Below are 23,415 nucleotides of genomic sequence, written 5' to 3'. Positions count from 1 at the left end.
ATTTGGCGCAAACGTTTGCTTCAGTACTTTTTTGTTCTGTCTGAAACGCGGGTCTCATATACTTAAGTAATTTTGAACACTTAAGGTAAAGTATGTAGGCTGCTTGCTTTGTCATCTTCACTACCAACTGTAGCTAGATAGATTTGAAGCCAGGAAATACACGGCGATAATAGAGGGGTTTATCATCATATTTTATGTCTTAATTATCTGCAAAAGGTATTCAGGCCAATGATGATTATGTCGAGTGGTTCGAATAAAAAGGGTAGATAAATAAAACACAAAACTCACAAGCAATGGAATGTTTACAATTGCAATGATAAAGTTGTTACAATATCACGTGTAAGTACATACAAGCCATGTGACGACAGTCTCGCTTTGTCCACACATAAAACACTATACAAATTGCTTTGTGGATAAACTCTCGAAATTCAACCCGTTCGTTGAAGTCACAACCTTTTACGCTCTCCAATAGGAATTATAAATCAATGTCTTTGCTTTAGGGATAATAGGCCAACATTCGATTAATAAATGCCTGTAATTTGTGGTATAATTGAAGGCTACATAGGGAAATCAATGTATTAGATTATTTTTTGTTTTTTACAATATTAAAACCAGTAAAATTAGAAATCAAGTCAAAATTAATAATGACATATTAAACATTTAATGTAAATAGCAACACTTTCATTTAATGTTGCTATACTTATGCCTTCCCTTGACATTTGACAGTTGCTCATATGGACCACAGTTTATCAATATTAAAAACGTAGTAATAGGACTATTACAATTTCTAGTCACTATGCTAAAGTACTATCCATAAACTGCAGCCCAAAAATGTATAATTATAGGAAAATTGGGTTTAATTCTATTAGTAATCTCAACAAATCTGTCTTCTCAACAAAACATGTACAAAGCAAGACTTTCCTCATCGTTCAGTCCGAAGTAACTTTTAATACATATACAAAAAACACTCGATTATTTTGGTTATCATATAATACATACATTGTACATAATTTTGTGTTCTAACGTATACGACATTGATAAAAAATGGAAGTTTTTTTTATATAAAAACGACGATCACGATATATAGAAAATGAGTGTTGATTTTTTTTTTCTTCAGAAATTTGTGCTTTACCCTATAAATAGATAATACATATTTAAATACATTCACTTGAGAGATTTTGCACGATTTATAAACAAGTTAAAAAAACATTCTTATAAATTTCAAATAGAATATCCTTCATTATCCATTACTTTAAAACAAATATAGAAATGCCAATTTTATATTAGTTAATAACAATGTCTAAAAACCCATAATAATATATAATTTGCAGTGATTATCATATTTCAAATACTCATTTCCAAATCGTACAAAAACCTCAAGCCGTATTCCGTATTATTAATAGGAAATAATATAATCTTAACGTGTTAACATACATCTACATAGCTATTCTATTACAAAATCTATAATATAGTATAAAAGATTATCATGTACTTATGTAACTTTAGTTTCAATGTAACATTTACATTTGTGACAACAATGTCTGAGGGGACACCAACTAACTCTTTTAACAATTTTATATACAGAGTGAAATTGAATTACATGATTTACCCCCGGTGTCCGAGCTAAATTTAACGGTAGTTTATCTATTCAATAGCGTCAAAATTCAAATAAAATAACGCTATTGAATGGATAAACTACCGCTAAATGTACTCAGAAACCGAGGGTTAGTGTTTTATAACAAAATCACTCTGTATATACTGTCTTACTAATAAATATAATGTAAGCTATTTTCCCTCTTATTCATAAAAATATATGAAGTTATGAAAGGCTTATAAAGAGTTTTGTTTCTTTCACTCCTTAGCGAAATGAAAAAGAGAAAACATATTTTAGTAGTTTTTTAACTAAAATAGGTTTATAGTGTTTATGAATAAGAGGGTTAGTGTTTTGTCACTGTTAATCAATTTAGAAACTGTACATGAGTGAAAAGGACAAAAGATTGCATAACTTTAGAGCTCACACGACTTTTATTAGTAACACAGTGAAGGCATGAATAAGTATGTTAATAGGTATAGTTAAGTACATTTTTGAAAATTTACTTTATCAAAGTGCAAAAAGGTATATTTTTAAACGTGTACACGTACAAACGTATACGTACATAGTGATATTTCTAAGTACATATTTAAGTAGTTGAATGTTAGTTGGTGTTGTCACAGACTTTACGAGACTATTATAAACTGTCATTATATAGTATTCCTGTTAGATTTAATTATCACGTCTTCATATATGGGAGGGAGGATGGGGGGAACCTTATACTAGAACGAAAATATACTCAAAATTATGCAAGGTCTTCCTATCCTATCCCCTATTTTGTCTGACTTTTTATAAGTACATAATCACTTATCTACTATCCATATAATCTAATAATATGCTTTGGATCGAACGATTAGAAATAAAAATATAATGCCGCGTAATTTTTTCAAAATAACAGATCTATTTAAACTTAATAAATAATGAAATAATACGATCACAATCCGGCAAGATCTCATTCGCAAACCATTTATTAACAATATTGCACTAAAAAACTTTCTTACATAAAATTAATTTAAAAATGATATGCAAATATTTTAGCCTAATTTTTAAATAAAAAATCGCAATAATTTCTAATTCATAATTTCATAGCTGTCTTGGTTTATAGAATGTATTTGATGAGCAATTAGTAATGTATTTTTAATTAAAACTAAGTTATTTGCCGGATAAAATAAAGTACCTATCGATGTATGCCTTTAAAAAGTCTAGGTTGATATAGTGGCAAGACGAAAACATGATTTTTTTTTAGTTAAAAATATCTGACAACCAGTCTTACCAAAGGGTATCGTGTTATAACCCAAATAACTGTGTTGTGGAGGTCCGATATACAGTCGCTCCATGTAAAATACTGGTATCCGGCTGCATCCGGTGAGACTGGAAGCCGACTCCAACATAGTTGGAAGAAAGGCTAGGCTGATACTGATAGTTTATTAAAAAGACCAAAATATCAACCTGAATAACTTAAAATTAAATTAAAAGTAAAATGAAGCTGCCAAAAAGTCCTTAAGTAATAAAAAATAAACATTTTGGTTCATAGCAAATTTGGTTTCCACATTCGGTGAGACATTCAATGTACGAATCAGTCTTGATGATTGTGTGAGCAAATTAAACAAGTTACTTCGGGTAAACTCGGGTAATGCCGAGTATTGCCGAACTGTGCAGGAATGAGTAAGTAGCAGTTTATTAGTAAAATCTCTTATAGAAATAAGAAAACAGGTATAATACTATGCTTTTTTCTTGCCCTTTTGAGGTTTCATAGCTAGTAGTGCTCACTGTTCGGTCTATAAGCAACCCTTAACGCGGTCTTTCTATAGATGGGAGCGTCTTCGTGCGTCGGAGGGCACGTTAATGGTTGGTCCTAGTTGTTGTCAATTAAGATAACAGTCGTTAAGTCATGTCAAAGGCCTTCCGGATAGAACAACTTTGACGCTAGGCAAACCACACGATGAAGTCTTGCTTCTTTAAAATTCGTTTATCATCATTATTATTACGCTCTACGTTTCTTATTTATCCATTTTCTTATTTCTATAGCAAAATGTATTAAATAATGTAATAATACTTGACGGAAGGTAAGTAGTGTTAGGAAATACAAATATGCAAGAACGTAAAATAATAAAACGACGCCATTTTATCGAATAAGACAAGGACATAATCACTAAATAAATAGCTAGGAAATATTAAAGGGAAAGGTCCTATAGTATACAGTATTTTGTACTATCTTGTGATGAAATGAAATTATAGAGCGTTTATTATAGCTCTTATAATTGTGATGAAATTGTGGTCAATATGTGACTATATGGTCATAATATTATTAAGAATATATTTCAGTAAGAACTATACACATAGGGTGTATTTGGTTCATACAAACTTGTGTCCTGAGCGTATACGTGCTTGTACGTGTTTACGTATACGCATATACGCTATACTATAAAATGAAGATACATTCAGCATGTGAATTGCCTGAAGGGTTTTATTAATTCTCATTCAGATAAGATTTTTAAAGTCAACAAATATTTTTCAGTTTAAATTTAAATGAAAGATTAATTTTGTCACTAGTATTGATTTACTTGTTATACTGATAATATGACACTAAAATGGCAAAATATTTCAAATGGGAACATAAAAAACGCGATTTTTGGAACCAAAATAATATTATTTTAGTGTAAATAAATGAACGAAGTTTTAAGTGAAAGTAAACGAACGTAACATTGGGAAGTATCAATTGACATGTTTGTACATATATTGGAAGGAATTGACGCTTGGAAGACAGGAAAGGAATAATATGTCAAATAATAGACGTCAAGTATAGATTATGTTAAGCGCTTTTAGTTCATGATAGTAGTTAATGATGTTTGTGCGTTATTTTTGGGGAATACTACGATATAATAAAAATATAGATTACGGCCAAGTATTATAGCTTATCGGTGTAGCGCATAACATCCGATAACCTATAGATAAAGTGACAGTTAATAGAAAATAACTGTCGAAATTCCACTTGATACGCTAATCGGTTCTTATTATTGACGAAACTTTCCAATTAGTCTTTAAAATTAACATTTTGTACTATGTATTTTCTTAGTTAATCTTAGTTGAAAAGACAACTCCCGCACTAAGAATTGCTCTTGTGTCGCGGGGACTTTTTACAAACATACAAACAACGGACACAAAGCAGAACCAGACCCGAAACAATTATTTGTGGATCGCACAAATAATTGCTCCGTGTGGGAATCGAACCCACGACCTCCCGATGTAGTGGTATCGGCGTGGTGACCTAAACCACTGCGCCACGGAGGCAGTCAAATCAATTTTATTACTACCGTGGTGTCAAGACCTAACCCTTCTTCCCTTCGTTCGATACACCCTTGCCCAGCAGTGGGACAGTACTCTATTAAAAAATATACCTTCATGGACTAGGCAATTACAACGGATTAAGGAATTCTTCGGGAATATTTTGAAGGACCAAGAAATTGCCAGTGATGCAAAAATTTAAGTTTTCTCAAAATCTTTTCAACAAAAATTCTAGCTTAAAATAAATATTTTTTACTAGTAGCAAACCCCAAAAACACCGCCAAACATCGTTAATTTCATAGCATAGTGTAGAGCTGCAACATGACAATAATCCTGCGTCTCTATATCTTAACAAGACGACATCATAGCTCTCAGACTAGACAGTAAGCCAACGCATCCTTAACGTTTTAACATTATTTACAATTAACTCAATTACACAGCTTTTTGAATAAAAACTTGTACCGTTTTCGAGTAAAATGTACAATTACGAACAAAAATATGTCTATGATATCATATTTTCAGGCTCCTTTTTATGAATGAAACAGTAGCTACGGTAAGCGATTTTAAATAATCGCGACCTGTACACATGATACAACACACAGGGCTTACCTATCAGTGGCGAAGGCTCCCTATAACCCGATTCCTACCGGCTTTACCTTCGGAACACTCCTTAAAATGCGTCACATAATTGTGTATTATTCTCAAGAAAAGGTCGTTTATTTAAATTAAATTCTATATTTATTACGACATTCATCAATATTTTCAATACGACTAATTAAAAATAAATAAATGAATAAACGCCTGTTCTATTTGTCATTGCAAAAGTTGCATACCGAAAATTGCCGTCAAACAACTCGACGGCGCGCGCAGGAATCGCGTAAAGCGAAAAAGATGTCGATGACGTCACGCGGACGTACTTTTCTATGGCGCGTTTTACCGGCGAGGTAATCCGGAATTCATCGGCTTATTGGGCGACTAGTAGGTACAACAGGCGCAGCGGCGCGGGCGGCGCGGCAACTGGCGAATGTGTGAGTGAGATGCAATGATATTTAATGAGAGAGAGACAATGAATGCAATATTGTTGTGATGACATTTATGATTTTAGATTTAGTTTTGTTTCCATTTTGCGCGCCTATTTTAGGTTATTTTGGATTATTATGTTTATTATATTTGGATGAGTTAAATTGTGTTAAATTATCTATGAATGTTATTATTTAGTGTAAAATCGTGGTGATTGTGTGAATGTACTGGTCGTATCTTACGTGTATTTGTAAGTACTTATTACTTTCATTGTTATTGTTTGAGTATTGCGATCAGGGACAACAAGTAGGTAGAAGTAGAAGCAATAAATATTGTTAAATTAGTTATTAATCAGTAAATTAATGTTGTAGAGTGTAGACATTGTCACTTTAGTATTGTATTAGTATATATATGACATTGTTACTTTAGTACTTATTATTCTGTGACATTGTTTTCAAAATGCTCCTAGTGCCAACATGTACCTACCTATCTACCAAAATAAATAATACAGAATGCAAAGGACATGATAAGTATTTTAAACATTCCCTTAAGTTATTCGCTACGATATAACTTTATATATTTATCAATGGCTTATTGGTACCTAGCTGTAAAGTGTTTTTATTATTTCTCTGATTGTTTCTAGTAGATAGCATTTGGAGTCAATCAAAGTTGTATTTAAAAATTAAAACACTTATTTTAACATGAAATTTGAAGTAATAGGATAGAATCATTCCTCATCAATAATTTCGTTCATAGGTAGGTAGGTACCTACTTAGTTCTTACCTACTATGAAAGTAGTTTGGTAAATCGGATCGCAATACAACGATTCTGTTCTGTTAACGTATGGTTAGTGGTCAACCTAGTGTCAAATTTGTTCAAGTGCCGCCCGCCATCGCGTCGGTCACCCACCTATGGAATGACCGCACCAAGAGTTGCTTAACTTTAGCTTTAGCAGTTTTAGCTCCGGCTTGCCTTTTAACAAAACGCACCCTTCGCCACTGTTACCTATATCTTAAAATTTAAAGTTTACCTTTTTTGTTACCCGACGTTTCGACCGACTTTCATCAGTTTGATTACAGGCAGACTCATGTATTATTATGTATGTTACCGCAGTTTACTGTAGTAATTGTAGGGATTTTGAAAATATGACATTTTATACATATTTTTGTTTGTGATTGCACTTGACCGAAAGCACTAGCGTGTTCTTAACTCATGTCATCTCTCTTTATTTACTCTGAAAAGAAAAGGACATAATATTAGCCGTGAAATACGCTTGTGATGTTATGTATTTAAGTACAATTTCATAACGTTCGGTTACATAAATTGTTTGTTAAGTAACTTGTAAATATATCGTAAGATCGGGTTATTTTGGCCGACCAGTTCAAGACAAAATTGCAAAAGGACTTATGAAACATACACCCTTCTTAAATTGGACTTTTGGTTTTAACATTTTTACTTTCATTGGACTAATTTACTATACTCGGGACATTACAAACGTGCTATTTACGCCCTATAAAAATTACGTAGATGTCATTTTATAGGACCTCTCGCTCTCACTCGCACGTCCAATGGGACTCTTATCGCGTTGTCACATTGACACTGTTAACTATCACGTAGATCGCATGATTGTAATGGCCCGAGCATATATGATTGTAGGAAATGACTTTTTTGTTCAGTATTTTTTTGGGACAAAATAACCCGATCTTACGTTAAATAATAATTAATAATAATTATATCTAACGTAGTGTTTTGTTAAGAGGCGTCACTATTCAAGCATCGATATTTATAAATTCATAACTATATGATTATTCTTATATACCTAGTACATAGTCAACGCTGTATATAAAGCGATAAGGACAACGATTATAAACGATTGAAATCAAGTCCATTTTAATGTGAGGAATATACATTTTGTATGTACCGTGTACTATTTCACTGAATAAATATAGTAGAGATTGAATTATGCGAACTATATTGCTTTTATTTTGTACAGAAATTGTGCTACACTATTGAAATGAATCCACTAAACGTTTAAGGGAAATAATGACAGGCTTGCGCTAATTATTTTATGGCACAAAAATCTAATTTTACACCTTTTAGTTGTCTGTTTTATGCCTTAATTCATCTGCCAATGTTATCTATATGAAATACTGGCTGATTAAAAGAAAACTCATATTGTAATACCCTCCAATAGCGCATTCGTAGTTTAGTGTATGTATGAATAAAAGTGTATGAATTAGACCCGTATTTTGGCATTAATAACGTTAGTTCTATGTCATAGAAGCGAGCCTATTTGCTATATATCGGGCACGTTACAGAGAACATTTCAAGAAAATTTTGAAAAATACAACAACACTTCGCAAATCCGGGACTCCATTATCAACAGTCGTACCCACTACCGCCCAAAACTCAGAGGCTTATCGTAACCAAGCAATATTCAATCTCTACTGAATCCTCAATAGTCGTGAGTACTCGGTACATATGTATGTATATGTATAGTAGTATATAGAGTATATAATATACAGTTAGGTGCGAGGCGGCTATGTGCGCGGGTAGTAGTGGCCGGTGCGCGCCGGCAGCGGGGGCGGCGTGTCCTATAATTTAATAAACATGAAAATAAATCAATAGAACTTTTTCCTGTTGAACAAAGGTCTACTCTCAGAATGGAAGTGCTCGTATAGTTACATGAAGTCCACTTGCAGATTAGTTAGAAAGATATAGATAAAGTATTAGTTGTCGACTTTAAAATACACTCGGGTCTATTACTTAATTTCTAGCGAGCTTATCAAGCATTTCTTTGCGATTTTACTGTTGAAATTATACACCACTATTACAAATGATATTTTTTTTACAAAAGGTTAATTTAAAAACAAAACTAGCAAATAAAAAATAAAACAAACCTCAAGCATTAATGTGTCTCAACACTATGTGTCATCTTCTGAAATAAAAACACAAGCAAATGCAAAAACAATACAAAAACAGAAGTAAATAGATAGATAAAAAAAAACAAATAACCATTAAAAAACTGGCATATTTAAAAACGTTCAGGTAATGGAAATAAAAATCAACAACAAATTGGTGCAAAAAGAGCAGGGAATTGGGAAAAAACTGTGAAGTATGTAATATGTGTAAGGTCAGTTTAGAGGTATGTATGTATGTACCTGTACGTTGGTGTCGTGTAGGTAGTGGCGCGGGGGATGCGGCCGCGGCATCGGCTCATCGCTGTCATCATCCTCCTCGAAATCTGAAAACAATACAAACGTATTTTAAATTATTAGATTATATTTGTAATTCTTGAAATATTATGCATATCACGCACGAGGTCGTCCCTAAATTGTGCAATAATTTTATTGCTCAATTAAAATAGAAAGCCACCTTGTATTGTCAAAAATATTACACAATATAATCTGACATTATATCGTGTAACAACATTATAAATCGTCTAAAGGCGCAGAGCGGACACATTTAGAAATTTTTGACACACAAGCTTTTTGGGCCCTCTTCGTACTTATTTTCAAGCAGAAGATAGCTAATTAACATAAGCTCACACAACACGACTACGGCAAGCTTTCAAGAATTAGGCTTTTAGCAAGCGGATGCATGTAATTAGGTAGTTTGTAATGAACAGATCTTGAATTTGTTAATAACTTGTACTTTTGGAATAAATACATAAATATAAATATAAATAATATAGAATGCATGCAAGATTCAATTTGTGTATATATGATATATAGCGTCGAAAATTTGAAATATTTTATTATGAAAATATTGTAAAAAAAGGGAAGCAGTGTACAATCAGGACTCATTAAATTCTCAATCTTTAATTTCAAATGACAAAAAAGTATATCTTTCAAACGAAAAACAAAACAGTGCAATCATCTACTTAAAAAAGGGAGCCGAGCAGTGTTAACTAACACTCCAAAAAGGTGCACGTAAAACGTATACGTAGTCTTAAAGGTGCACGTAGTTACGTACTAAAAGGTGCACGTAAAAAAAGAGTGATTGTGTGAGTACGTACCTCTCTGCTTACGCGCGTCCCCTTTTACCGTATCTTCTGTGTCCGAACCCTCTGTAAAATATTTATATTTGTAACATCTACCGGTCATGTGCATAGAACTGATGTTCAAACTATTTGTTTGTATGTTTGTATGTCCGGTTAATTGCGATTGATAAGGAAGTAATCGGATAAGTAAGGTTTAATACTAGTCTTTTAATTTTTAATTTTGATGTAAAATAAATTTGGATTTTTTTGGTTTAAACTTGTATAGACATATGAATTAAATTACGTGTCATGTAATGTTTAAAGAAATGAAGAAATTAAAGAAATATAAAACATAGGGATTAAAGTAAGTAGTATTGTTTAAGAAGAGTTTAGTGAAAAGACAAAAACAAACATAGAATAAATTATTATTAGTAAATTATGATTAGTATTAATATACACCAAATAGTTAATTTAGTAAAAACATACCAATAACACAAAACAATTAAGTAAGAAAAACTGACAAAATAAACAAACACTAAACGAACACAATTAATAATTAGCAAACGAAAGATTTAATTAAAAACATCACACTCTCAAAAATATACCTACCATTAAAAGCTTTGGGTACTTTACGTTTTATTATACACAATGTTGCTCATCTTATATATAATATCTTCGATAATAATAACCACTAATGAAAAAATATTACAAATAAAACATTAGAGAACAATTTAAAAAATATCATAGAAACAATCATGATCATACAATTTGTAGGGCCATAGTGGAAAGAGATTGCTCAGGATAGGGGATTTTAGAAGTAAAAATGGGAGGCTTTTGCCCAGCAGTTGTCATGACCAGCAAATAGTCGAGCAGTTTCATATGACATTGGACTTAATCATAGTTGAAATTAAGTTCAAAATTTCTAGAATTTTTATCCTGCACTATATTTGGTCGGTATTTTGTGTGAGATTACACGTTTAATTATTTATTAGACATCAATCGCAATCAACTGTGACGGATAGTTAAAAAGTTGAAGAAACATTCAATCATGCCCAATGCTTCATTACAACTTGTATCAAAAATATCTATTAATTGAAAACAATTGTTATAAAATTTACTTTTACGGAACTTTGACCACAACACAACTGGAAAATCGCCTTTTTCACAAAGAAATTACGTTCATTATTCTGTGTTTTAAGTTGTAAGAAGTTTAATGTGTAGTGACATTTAGCAGAGTCAATACTTGCGTTTTTGTTAAAATAAATATATGGCTAATTTAGAAAAAAATATGAATCTTTAACCATGTATCTTTAACCATCACTGCTTACTTGGAAAATAATTGACAGAATTGTATCTGAAACTAATTTGTAGAATGTAATTAAGTTTAGGTTTATTGTAAATAATCAAGTCCATAGGATGTTTTTTATGCATGTCAATGTGTTTACTACAAGACTATCTCTTGCTACAGTAGCTTTAAAACATCATAGTATAGTAATTCTTATGTTTAAGTTGTCATATTCCTCTTAAAGAGGTATATTTCCAAAACATCAAGTTGTTAATTTTAGTTGTGTTGTGGTCTGAGTCCCGCTAGTGTGGCGGTATCAGACTGACCGGAGTTGAGTTCCCGCACGAGCGTGGACATGGCGTTGGTGACCGAGTCGGCCGCGTACAGCAGGTCGCTGCGCAGGCTACGGTTGTCTATGCCCACTGCGCCGCCATCACACATCGTCACAAGTATTAATACATTATACGCTTCATAGACTATGCTAATTAATTTGTGAAATGATAAATATTTGACGTGTGACTCGGGATTTGAACCCAAGATATTGAGATCAGAGGAGAATTAAGGATGACGAGAGAAGACATGTAACTAACAAACATTCCATTCAATGATGAACCACGTGAATAAAATCAACCAATAAATAATTTTTGTTTCATTGAACACATTTTTAACACGTGCGATACAAAACGTATACGTGCGTACTATCGTATAAGCACGTATACGCAATTTTAGAGTATTTTTCATACACACAATCACCAAAATTGCACCTAATTTTAAAACCCACTTACAAACTATTATTTATACTGAAATAAAACATAGTTTATATAAAAATGACATATAATTTAGAAGTTGGTCTGCTCGGCTCCGTGGTATAGCCTATAAGCCCAGCACCGTACACATTGAACAGCGTCTAACATACCCTTGTAAGCCAAGCTATTGTAAGCGTTTAGGCTTGAAGCAGAAAGCAGACTTTTATCACCAATTTACCCCATTATTATGGACTTCCACCAAGCTTTATTTTAGTATTAGTTTAATTATTTAGTTTTGTGATTGTTTGGGTAACTTTGACTACGTTTTAAAGCTGTTTTATAGTACAAACGGGTTTTAAATGCGATGAAATTTAAAGGTTTACGAAACTACACTTTTTATGACCAGATATTTCGATCTACACCAGCTTAGGTCGCCAATAGATTGTCTTTTATCCATACTAATATTATAAATGCGAAAGTAACTCTGTCTGTCTGTCTGCTACTCAATCACGCCTAAACTACTGAACCAATTTGCATGAAATTTGGTATGGAGATAGTTTAATACCCGAGAAAGGACATAGGCTACTTTTTACCCCGGGAAAATGACGCATTTCCCGGGAAAATTCAGGTTTCACCACCGAAGTCGCGAATAATCAATATTATAATGACATTGAATTAACAAAATTCCGTTGTCATGGAAACAGTTTTAATGGCGGATATGCTTTAGCGTGAGTTATATGAGATATAAATAATTTTGAGAATATTTTTCGTGAAAAAAAGCATATTTTGTTGTTAAGGAATAATTAAGTTTTGTATTAGTAAAAAAAAATCATTCACGCGAGCGGAGCCGCACGGGTCAGCTAGTGGTTCTATAAAATTAAGTTATAAAGACTTAGAACAATAATATAAGAATGGATTTCTATTGTAGTAAGTGGAAGAGCTGCTCATCGTATTCAAAAATATTGAATATTGTTACGAGCGTATCTGGTCTCGTAAATCATCCGTTTCATATTTTTCGTTATCTAGCTACCCTATGGTATATTTTTACAGTAATTAGTCAAAGTTACCCATGTACCAGATATATTCTGTGTCATTAGGGTTTTCCCGGTCATACTCACTGGTGGTAGGCCTCTGGTTCTGATGATAGCCCCTGCCTTCGTTACTCATACTCTCCATACCACCTGCGGAAACAAAGGTATTATTAAAAAAATCGACATAATATTCTCCTTTACTTATTTGTCGGCATTGCAAACATTAAATTAATTTTTCGAATAATCGGAGCTTGGCAATGTAAGAACAGAATATATTAGGAAACATTCTTTTAGAAAGACAATTGTAATTATGATAAATATTATATGCAGGTAGAAATATTCTGGTATATCTCACCAAGACTATGTGACATGTCGATACGTTCTCTCTCGCCGAGCGACGGAGTCTGTGGCGCGCTCCGCACTGTGCCGCGCGGGACTGATGGCTCTCTGCAAACACACAATATAGAAATAAGGAAATCACCCTTTTTATACAGAAATCAAAACAATTTTAATTCATATACGTCTAGTACAGACACTACACTTATGATAGTCAATGATCCAGTAGTGAATTAACTGCCAGTTTAACGTTGTCGCCAGTACTATTTGAAGTATGATGGCTTCTCGATATCTTGACGGCTCTTTTTAGTCAACAGAAGGAAAAAATCTCCTCTAAAGTACAATGTGTCTCTTTTGAATACAATATGCTATGAAGAGTATTGTGTTGTACATTACCTCTCCGGTGCACTAGGTTGTGGCTGTGATCCTGGCAGCGGTGGACTCTTGGTGGAGCGAGGCGATGAGTTCGGAGTCGAGCGCGGAGACGACTGCTGCGTCTGTTGGTGAATCAAATATATGTCAACTATTTGTTTAAGTTTATAATTGCATTCGAATTTTATCAGGTTAATTTATTAGCAGCCACTTTACGAAAGCAATTTTATTCCCTTAATAGATTTACTTGGATTCTGTCAGTATTGAAATAGATTTCTTCCACATGAATGTAAATGAAACAATGAAGTTTGTAAGGATCGTACTAAGGCTTTTTCTAGTTTTTACCTACGCCTATGGGAAGAAGGCGTGGCTTTATTTATGTATGTTCTTCCAAAGGTTTTGCTGTGTACCTTGAGCATGCGCATGAGTCCCTCGAGCTGGTGCATGAGGTGCTTGCGCGACTCCTGCAGCGAGGACAGGTGTCCCTCCAGCTCGTCCTTGCGCTGGCGCAGCAGGCGCAGCTCCGACACCAGCGGCGCCGACGTGCCCCCCCCGCCCCCCCCGCCCGCGCTCGCCTCCGCCTCCTGCTGCCGCCTGCAACAACAAATACATATATCACAGTTTCAAAACAACGGCAACATTAAATCTAAGCCAAACGCTAGGGTACCACCTATATCTTCTCTTAAAGAGCATTTTTGTTATTTCTTACCTTGGGTTGGGAATAGATCTATCCAAAACAATATAATAGAAGTAGACGTCTGACATGCGTTTACGACGTACGAGCGTATGAGCACGTATACGCAAAGTACGTGTTTAAAACTTCAATTTCAAATCAAGAGATACCGATTTATTAAAGCAAACGTAAATTAAGCCTAGTCGCTATTTCGCTATTGAAATTAAAGAAATAATATTCCTAGGTGTGTCATAGTTACCTAAGTCTAGCGATCTCTCTCATAATCTCTCTGTTCTTGGCTTCTAGCTGTGAGATCAACTCCCGCTGTTGTCTTGCCGCGTCTACCTCCGAACCTTCGGACGACGAACGACCCTGTACAGAAAGAAACAATTATAATCCACGATTTTATGTCCTTCTGTTGCCAGAAATAATAAAAAAGTTTCACGATAGACTGATATTTTTTATGAAAATGAAAAATAATTTACCAATTCTGGTGTTAGAGACGCCGACCTCCCGGCTCGTGGCTGCGTAGGACAAAAAATTACATTAATATTTTAGTTATTAAATTTGTAATATTGAATTATTATTTATTTATATCAGTATGAGTAATACCATAGTTCTGTTCTCGTGTGCCAGCCTCGCTGCGTATCTCGCTATGAGCCGATGTTCATCGTCCACTCCACGAGACAGGTGTTCCGCTATACCTACACACACACAATCAAAAATGTAAATACAATTTGTACAAATACGAATGAAACAAAAGGAGTCGGTAAAAATCGTAGCAAATGGCGATCTTTTTGGCCTATCACCACTCCGATCGGAAAAGGAGATATTTAAAACCTTGAGGAGAGAAAAATATAACCTGCTCGTTCAAAATATTACAAACCCACTGTAACTTAGTCTTAGGCCAGGAAACAAAGAAATAAAGAATTATTTTATTTAACTAATATTTAAATGAGTACTTACTGCGATGTGTAGATCTAGAAGAGCGCGAGTCGAGTGATCCAGTATTGACGTATCCACCTACGTACTCCGGGAAACCGTTGTGAGCCGGCACTGGCGATGGTGGCCTAACAACACAAAATAAAATAATGTGATAAATAAGTCCTAAATTAATCAATTGCAAAGTCAAGTCAACACATCGACTTAAACAAACAAATTCGTACAAATTATAATTCTTGTTGACAGATTTCGCAAAAATATAGCAGCTTGACATTGCCTGGGTAATTTTGTTTTGAGTTTACGAGGGCAATACACTTCTTTACTTAAATAAATATCGCGGTCCCGTCTAGTCCATCTTGACTGCTGTTAAGACCACGCCATGAGCTAACTGTAGTAGATAGATATATTGTTATAGTGAACTATAGTATACATTAGTGTGTAACTCACACGATGTGACTAAGGTTGAGGGTCCGCTCGGGCTGGTCGGGGTAGCGCGGCAGCTGCGGCCGGGCGCGCTCCGGCACGCAGCGGAACGACTTGCGCAGCGTCGCGCCGATCTGCTTCGACGGAGACTTCTGCACACACGACACACACACGTTATAATACAATAGATAAACAGTCGTCAACATTACAGTCTAGCCTGTCCGTCTGTTTAAACATATAGTATAAGTGTGATCTATGTTTTTGCAAATCGCTGCTATGATTCTCCTGACAACTTAGTCGCAAAATCAAGTCGTCTCCTTTATTTGTAAGTGTATTTGTTACAAGTTAAGTATGAGGTCATCAATTAGTTCAGCAGCAGGAAGCAGAAGTCGATGCAAACCTCTGGCAGCAAATAAGGTATCGTAAACCGTCAAATTCTTATCGCGTTTGAGATCTCCCGTTTAGCAACTAACTATTATACGAATAAACAACGATAACATATATTTTAATTTACATTTTTCTATATTTTTATTATTATTATTATCTTGATCTACATTGAACAAAAACGCGTTATTATCATTAACAAAAGTAATAATAAGTATGTACACGTACATAGGCGGCGTACTCCTTGACCTCGTGCTCGTTGGTGTGCGCGGCGGACACGCGGCCGCGCCAGAAGCAGTCCTGGCACAGCGTGTAGTTGGCGCAGCGCGTGCAGCGGTAGCGGAACCCCGTCAGCGACGCGCGCCGGCACGCGCTGCACGCCAGCGGGTGAACCACTACGACCAATATTTGATATTATTCATATAAACAGGCGTTAGGGAGACTGGTATAATAGTCCTAAGTTTTTTTTCTTCTTTAAAAGACAACTCCCGCAAGAATTGCTCTTGTATCGCAGGGCCTTTTCCAAACAACGGACACAAAGTACAACCAGACCCGAAACAATTTATTTGTGGATCGTACAAATATTTTTTCCGTGTGGGAATCGAACCCACGACCTCCACAATGATATGGCGACGACTTGTTGATGGCAGATTTATTTCAAAGACAATTTAAAAATAATGAGGCGTCGACATGTATTAGTTTGCCGATGATTTTGGTGAGCTTTCCATAAGTCTCTCATTTTAAATTCTGGCTGAATTAGGTTCTCCCCATCACTACTACTAAATATGTCTACATTAAGAAATGACATTAAAATGAGATATCCAGTTTTTCATCCCCTTCATACCACACATACTCTTCAGATGGTAAAGATATAGATTTGTGTTTATTTCTAAGACAATGTTACCGTTTTCAACGCTGGCCATGCGATGAAGTAGCGGCAGCCACACGAGGCACGGCGGCCCCGGGTCAGACATCAACGTGTCCAGGAAGTCGTTCACTGTGATCTTGCCGTTCTGCTATATAACAAAACGTACATCGTTTAACACAATATTATAATGTAACGGGTCTTAAACGCGATTGAACATTAAAGGTTAGGATACCTTATTTGTTTACCCGACATTTCGATCGAATTACAGCGACCGTGGTCACGGGCTGTCTGATAGATCAAAGCAACACCATTAATGAAATTTAGTCGCAAAGAATGGCAACACTAAAGGGTGATAAAAAAATAAGTACATTTTCGTTTTGAAGAGTGCGTATAGCCATAGGCAGCAGAATACAGGAATATTCTAATTGATGGAAGCCCTCTAAATTGGGTAGTTTCCTTTATTAACGAAACATTATTAAACTCGTATTCGTAAAAGGTTCATCTAAAATGCTCAGACCATGTAGCTTTTTTCGTAAATAATGTTGAAAATGTAATTATTACAGACTGAAACATTTTATTAAACACTCATTTGATATCAAGGAAAATATGAAATAGTGATCTCGCTACGTCATATTTCTACACTAAAATGTGTCTTTGACATTTCATAAAGAGTTGCTGATTTGACTGGTAGGCAACTACCGTATTGTCTTTAATTGTGGGTTTAAAATTACAGCAAAACATTTTTACCAATTTTCTTAAGTTCATAAGCTCGTGTTAACTTGTCAAGTCGGTCATAGGTGGGATGCGAACTCACGGCCGCCACGATAGAAGGTATTTATATTGACATACATTTAGTTTCCGCACTACAAAGTCGACTATAAATAATATAATAATGTTCTATATTTTCAACATTATAAATATGTTAACGACACCGCAAAATGTATTATAACGCGGTCGACAATATTTTACAGCATAAATAATATTATCCACCTACGCGTGGCATAGCTATTTCTAAAGACAATTTTAACACTGTATTATAAATGATACACATTAAAATGCGAGAATTGTCTGGGTTTTGTGGAACATCTGGTTTTCGCTTGCCGTTATACTTTAGTTTTGCAATAAAAAAATAGCAATCATTTGCTTTGATAACATAAACTTTTGTATTCTATAATTTTCTGCTAAGAAGATGTTAAAAAATGCACAGTTTTGCCGAATCGTGGCAATAATATTTGACAAGTTAGAAAATTCAATCTAGCTATGAGAAGCTTTGAACAAAACTATCCAAACAGGAAATATTACTATAGGAAAACCAATATTTCATTAGTCACTATATATGTTGTTCGCTTGTAAGCTATCTGTCTATAATCACCGTCACTGCCCGCAGTTAGAGATCTGATAATGCTGTTCTAAACAGGATTTATTCGTTAAAACAGCTTATTTTTTTGACAACAGTGTTGGTGGACAAGCAGTAGGTATAAGCTAGTTTCAATAAACAAACCTGGTTAAATATAGTGAGCGCGAGTGCATCAGTGTAGTTGAACGAGGGCGACTCGTAGACAGCGGCGGGCAACGCCAGCACCTCGCGCAGGTAGTCCGATAGACGCTTCATTAGCAGGTGACCGTTGCCGTCCGACAGTTGCGAGAATATATCTGTAGAATAGAATGGAATTATAGTTAATATGTCTTTAAGTACATGTGGATTTAGTCGTTAATCTAGTTTTGTAGGGCCGATTGCATAAACGTACCTAAACTTTAAGCAACATTTAAGGGTCAGGTCACACTGAGACGCAAAGTGAGGGAACGCAGGCGGACATTTTAAAAAAACAATTAAAAATATAACTTTAAAACTTAATTAATTTGTTTGTAACCGTTCTGAAAATGCCGCTCTTTAAAAGTGTGCGAGCAGCGTGCGGCAGGTCTCGGTGAGAGCTGACCCTAAGTATCATGCTGTCTTTGTTACTTTGACGTTTGTACCTTAGCGACAAAAATACTTTTAGCCACATCAGATATTTTTTTTTATTTCTGTTTTTGTTGGTAGAGACATGGAGATTGTAGCTCGAATACCATTAAGTGGTATATCGTTGGAATTGCCTCGCCAATTGCTTACCTCACTTTTTAACTGATAAGGAGCGTTAGTGCAATTGACTATTAGCGTTTCACACTGTATGGAACATAACTTCCAATATTGCTATCTAGGTATAACTTTACAGCGTCTTTTAATTTTGATTATATCGACTATTCAACTATATTGGAGTTGACTTCCAGTCTCACCAGATGCAGCTGAATACCAGTATTTTAAAAGAAGTTTGAAATGAAATAATATAATAAAAACCTCACAATTGGATACATAAACATATACATAACAATATTACATGACCTCTAAAACATATTTTATAAGCAGACGTACTTAATTGTGTTAGCACTCAATTTACATACAGCCCAGGTACCCGATCAAAGCATAGACTAGCTCAACTTAGTTAATCATTTACTGTCTAAATGAGCTCTAGTATCGCACACTGGGCGTTCCACTACAATAGATATAGCCACGATCTGTTATAAATACTGAGGCTTAAAGGGCAGACTTTTTATGGTACACCTTCGTTGAAATTGCGCCATTTGTTACTAGAAATATAGATTTTATCTGTTTTAGATTTAAAATTAAGAATTTCGTTTGTTGTATTAGTGCTTACTAAGTAAGTTATAGAAAAATCATAGGAATTTTTCTCAAAGATAAATGATATTTTGCTAGAATATTGTACATATCGTGTTAAATGGAAGTATAGTACCTACCCAATACATTATTTAATGAACGTAAGTTTATAAGGTTTTTAGCACCTACATATATTTCCCTAACCACTTATCACAAAAAATATAACCTACAGATTTTCTAAGAATTTCCTAAGATTACCGCATGATGGCATTGAGCCTGTAGCAAGAAAATCGTGAGTCAGTAGACACGCTTGTTAGTCATCACTTAACTATGCATACATATTCAATATGCATTGTGATTATGATATTTGATATTCAAGAGCTAGAACCGTTTAATGATTGTGGTACTGATTTCTATATAGAGCGGTATTACGCAGTGCAATCAAAGGCCTCCGTGGCGCAGTGGTCAAGGTGGTTCGTCGAGAGGTTGCAAGTTCGATTCCCACTCGGATCAATATTTAAGTATTCAGAATGGACCTAATACCACTGAGTATGATCAGAGCACGCCCATAGAAATCCTTACATTAAAAAGTACTGCTTTATAAATACTATACTTACATCTTAGTTTGTCCATCAGTTTACCAGCACACATGGTAGCCAGTGCCACTTTGATAGAGAACACTCTGATCTTTCCCACATTTTCACTGAAACAAATAAATAAAGTTAAGAAAAGTCTGAAAAAAAATTGAAAATCTATTATAAAGCTAGTGGCAGCCATAGTGCTGGACCCTGTATGAGTCCAATAAATGATTGGTTAATTAAAATCTAACTGTTTTTATATAATGATTCAAACGTGGTTTGTTTATTTTGCTAATTACATAACACTGTATTATCTAACTGATATGGTAAATGTATTGTATATCAGAGATAAGAACCATATGGCCGTGACCAACACACATAACTATAGATAATATTTATATGAGTGTCAATGCAAATTGAATGTGCCAAATAGACAACTATTATTATGGGACTGGCATACGTTAAGAATGTCCCTGTAATTTAAAGAATAATAATTAGATAATTGGTCGTTCATTTAGCTTTCTATTATTCATTCTGTGCTATATTAGTAGTCTTTATAAATCTAGCTCCTCAATATGCTCCCTATTTATTTGTGAGCTAATACTACTGCCATAGATAATTTTGTGGCAAAGGTATACATTACAAGATTATACTTGAAATTGGATACATTATGAACAGCATAATGACCATCTTATTTCCTATAATATATCAGTCTGAGTGAGTCAAGCTATACCTGATGCTGGCTAGTCAGCTAATCTACATAGTAATGTGGTATAAAGACAACTGTACAACAAACAACAAATTGTGAATAACATAGTGAATTACACACTCACTGTTTTGTAACCTTTTACTGTTTTATAGTGTGTAATTATTAGTTTTCCCGAATAAATAAATAAATTACTCACCCAGTACTGTATGCAGAGAGTAACCAATTCAACAACAAAGCAGAACAAGCCTCAACAGACACCTGGTGTGCAGGAGGCAGTCTCTTGTTGAGATTGTGGTACAATGATGACACTAACGTCTCCAGTCTCGTGACGTTCACACATGCTGTAGGTTCCAGAGTGTTCAGGGCATTTTCTCTGAATGCTTCTATTACATTCCATATGTCTATTACATGTACTGAAAGTAAAACAATGGGTTAGTAATTTGGGCAAATGTTTAGTGTAAAAATTTAATCCAACTGGCACTTAGCTGACATTGTGGAATCAAAGCCTAATGTATCCTAGAAGATAACCCTTGCCAAGCAGTGGGACAGTCAGTAATGGGCAAAGTTTAATAAAAAAATTATAGAAAATAGGTATATGAAATTGTCAGTCAAACTAAGTCAGTTGCTTAGTTTGGGTTCATATGAATGTATGTCAGTTGTCCATAATATTTATTTATTATAACATGCTGTCTAACAATAGCATTTTTTTAAAAGGGAATATATTTTAAGCAGGCACTCTTATTAGATGAATATTTTAAGATAAGTGCCTAACAACAAAGATTAACTTCTAATAACACAAAAAAGTGCAATTAAACAATCAAAGAACAATTTATTTTAATTGAAAATCAATTTCTTGATTTACTAATATTGCATATACAATCAATTAAGATGTAAAATTATTCATAACAACATATCAACTGAAGACCATAAAGATTAGTTACAATTGTATAAAAACAAAGCACTTAAATTGCTTTGTTAAATTTCAAACATTCTAATAACCGTAACACATTTCATGGCTACTCTATTTAAAATTGTGAGCTCATTTAAATGGGACACCGTACAAACAAGTAAATCATTCAATCAGACAAGTGTCAAATAGTAATAGAGAAGAAATTGTAATAGATATATTTTTGTCATGTATTTTTGAACATGACTCAGGTATTGGAGGTAGAATGTTCCTGAATGTTGTTGCAAATAGCAAGATTTGACAAATAGAAGAAGGATTTATTTTGCTTGGATGAATTTAATAAAATGACTGTTTTTCTTCTATAGATAACATGACAGTGAAAGTGGTCACCAGCCTCACATATTTTATTAAAGTAATCTTTTCTGTATTCAAAGAGTATTCAAAAGTATTGTTAATGATCTTTTAATTCAGTTTACATTTAAGGAAAAGTTCTATAACTGTATGAAGATTGTTTTGGCCATTCATGTTGAACATTCAGATTAAAATTATGGAAGGATAAACAGAGAAATTTCAATATTCAGTTTCATTTTGAAATTGTTCAGTTTAGAGTATGAATATATAAACCAAGGATAACTAAAGTGTCTCTGATATTTAGACATTAGTGTTTCTCTCTTACATTGTATTTAGACAAATATATTCTATGAGTCACAAGATACTAATCTACTTGAGGGTTAAATATTTTAGTGAATAAATAAACTGTACATCACTCACAGTTGCACTTCTTTTGAACATAACGAAGTTTGCAGGCAGTCCTGTAGGATGCAAATCTGATAAGGTCAAAGTTCTGCTCCCTCATCTCTTGCAGCAGCTGCGAGCGCGGGTCAGCGGCGGCGCCCCCCGCACTGGGGACGCCCACGACACCCATAGCCCCCACACCACCAACACTGGCCAGCCCGCCCACGCTCTCACGTTCCAGTGACATTTCCACCGCTGGAGATAAAATTAGACTGAATTCTTCACGCAATTATATCCACTATCGTGTACGCACAATGTTTCTATCAAATACCAATAAACACTGATAACGTTCGAAATGATAAAAGCTACACAAAAAATATAAACAAGACCCCTACCTAACGTTTCGTAATAACAACTGATATCAACATACCACCGAGAAATAAACCGCTCACAAATGTCTCACCTTAACGAAACGATTAGCTCATAACTTTGTTGACATAACGATAATATATTCACGGCAAACTCAAGATTATTTTCGGAGTTATATCGATTCAAAGATATTATTAGTGACAACTTAATATTTATTCCACAGTTTAATTATAAACCACTACACTAATATATGTTGCGATGCGGGTTTTCACTTCTTGCCAGTTTAAAGATTATTTTCTTGCCCTTTCTTACGTAGAATAAATTATAAAACTCATTTCTCTAAGCCAATAAATTACTGAATATCGAAATCAACATGACAAGCCTGCCATTAAAAATACGTTCCTGATATATTTCACTATAAATGTATGATATTGTCAAGAAATGTATTTTTGGATCCAATATTAATTACAATGGAATTAAAAATATATAAATACAAAATTAATTATTTAGAAGTTTTATTTAACAA

General features: G+C 34.3%; 1 protein-coding gene across 12 annotated transcripts; it reads right to left on the bottom strand.

The window, feature by feature from the left end:
* Positions 1-290: 290 nt before the first annotated feature.
* Dyb (Dystrobrevin) lies at positions 291-23,276 on the bottom strand. 12 transcript variants are annotated; one of them, XM_076129222.1, is made up of 22 exons: positions 22,984-23,276; positions 22,557-22,775; positions 21,075-21,291; positions 20,209-20,294; positions 18,440-18,591; positions 16,975-17,086; positions 16,299-16,465; positions 15,711-15,838; positions 15,288-15,391; positions 14,934-15,025; positions 14,807-14,845; positions 14,581-14,693; positions 14,059-14,242; positions 13,673-13,773; positions 13,296-13,387; positions 13,028-13,090; positions 11,490-11,585; positions 9,915-9,965; positions 9,058-9,140; positions 8,797-8,834; positions 6,902-8,490; positions 291-5,485 (listed from the first exon to the last, which is right to left on the bottom strand). In XM_076129222.1, the coding sequence occupies exons 2-20, from the start codon at positions 22,765-22,767 to the stop codon at positions 8,805-8,807; spliced, it is 2,121 nt and encodes a 706-aa protein (XP_075985337.1). In that variant the 5' UTR covers positions 22,768-22,775; positions 22,984-23,276; the 3' UTR covers positions 291-5,485; positions 6,902-8,490; positions 8,797-8,804. The 12 variants fall into 12 exon arrangements, with proteins under 12 accessions (XP_075985337.1, XP_075985338.1, XP_075985335.1 ...); XM_076129223.1 differs by having other exon boundaries at positions 8,797-8,831; XM_076129220.1 differs by lacking the exon at positions 8,797-8,834 and having other exon boundaries at positions 22,916-23,276.
* Positions 23,277-23,415: the final 139 nt, after the last annotated feature.

Source organism: Anticarsia gemmatalis, chromosome 22, assembly GCF_050436995.1.
Source record: "Anticarsia gemmatalis isolate Benzon Research Colony breed Stoneville strain chromosome 22, ilAntGemm2 primary, whole genome shotgun sequence".
NCBI lineage: Eukaryota > Metazoa > Arthropoda > Insecta > Lepidoptera > Erebidae > Anticarsia > Anticarsia gemmatalis.
The sequence above is the reverse complement of the archived record's forward strand: the minus strand, read 5'-3'. Positions and strand labels throughout refer to the sequence as shown.

What these genes read in the sequence shown, in the direction of transcription:
- Dyb (XM_076129220.1), bottom strand. Translation starts at nt 22,767, where the DNA reads ATGTCACTGGAACGTGAGAGCGTGGGCGGGCTGGCCAGTGTTGGTGGT. An exon ending in CTCAACCTTAGTCACATCGT is followed by an intron (nt 15,392 to 15,710) that starts GTGAGTTACACA and finishes TTGTGTTGTTAG; the next exon opens with GCCACCATCGCCAGTGCCGG. An exon ending in CGACATGTCACATAGTCTTG is followed by an intron (nt 13,091 to 13,295) that starts GTGAGATATACC and finishes TTGTTTCCGCAG; the next exon opens with GTGGTATGGAGAGTATGAGT.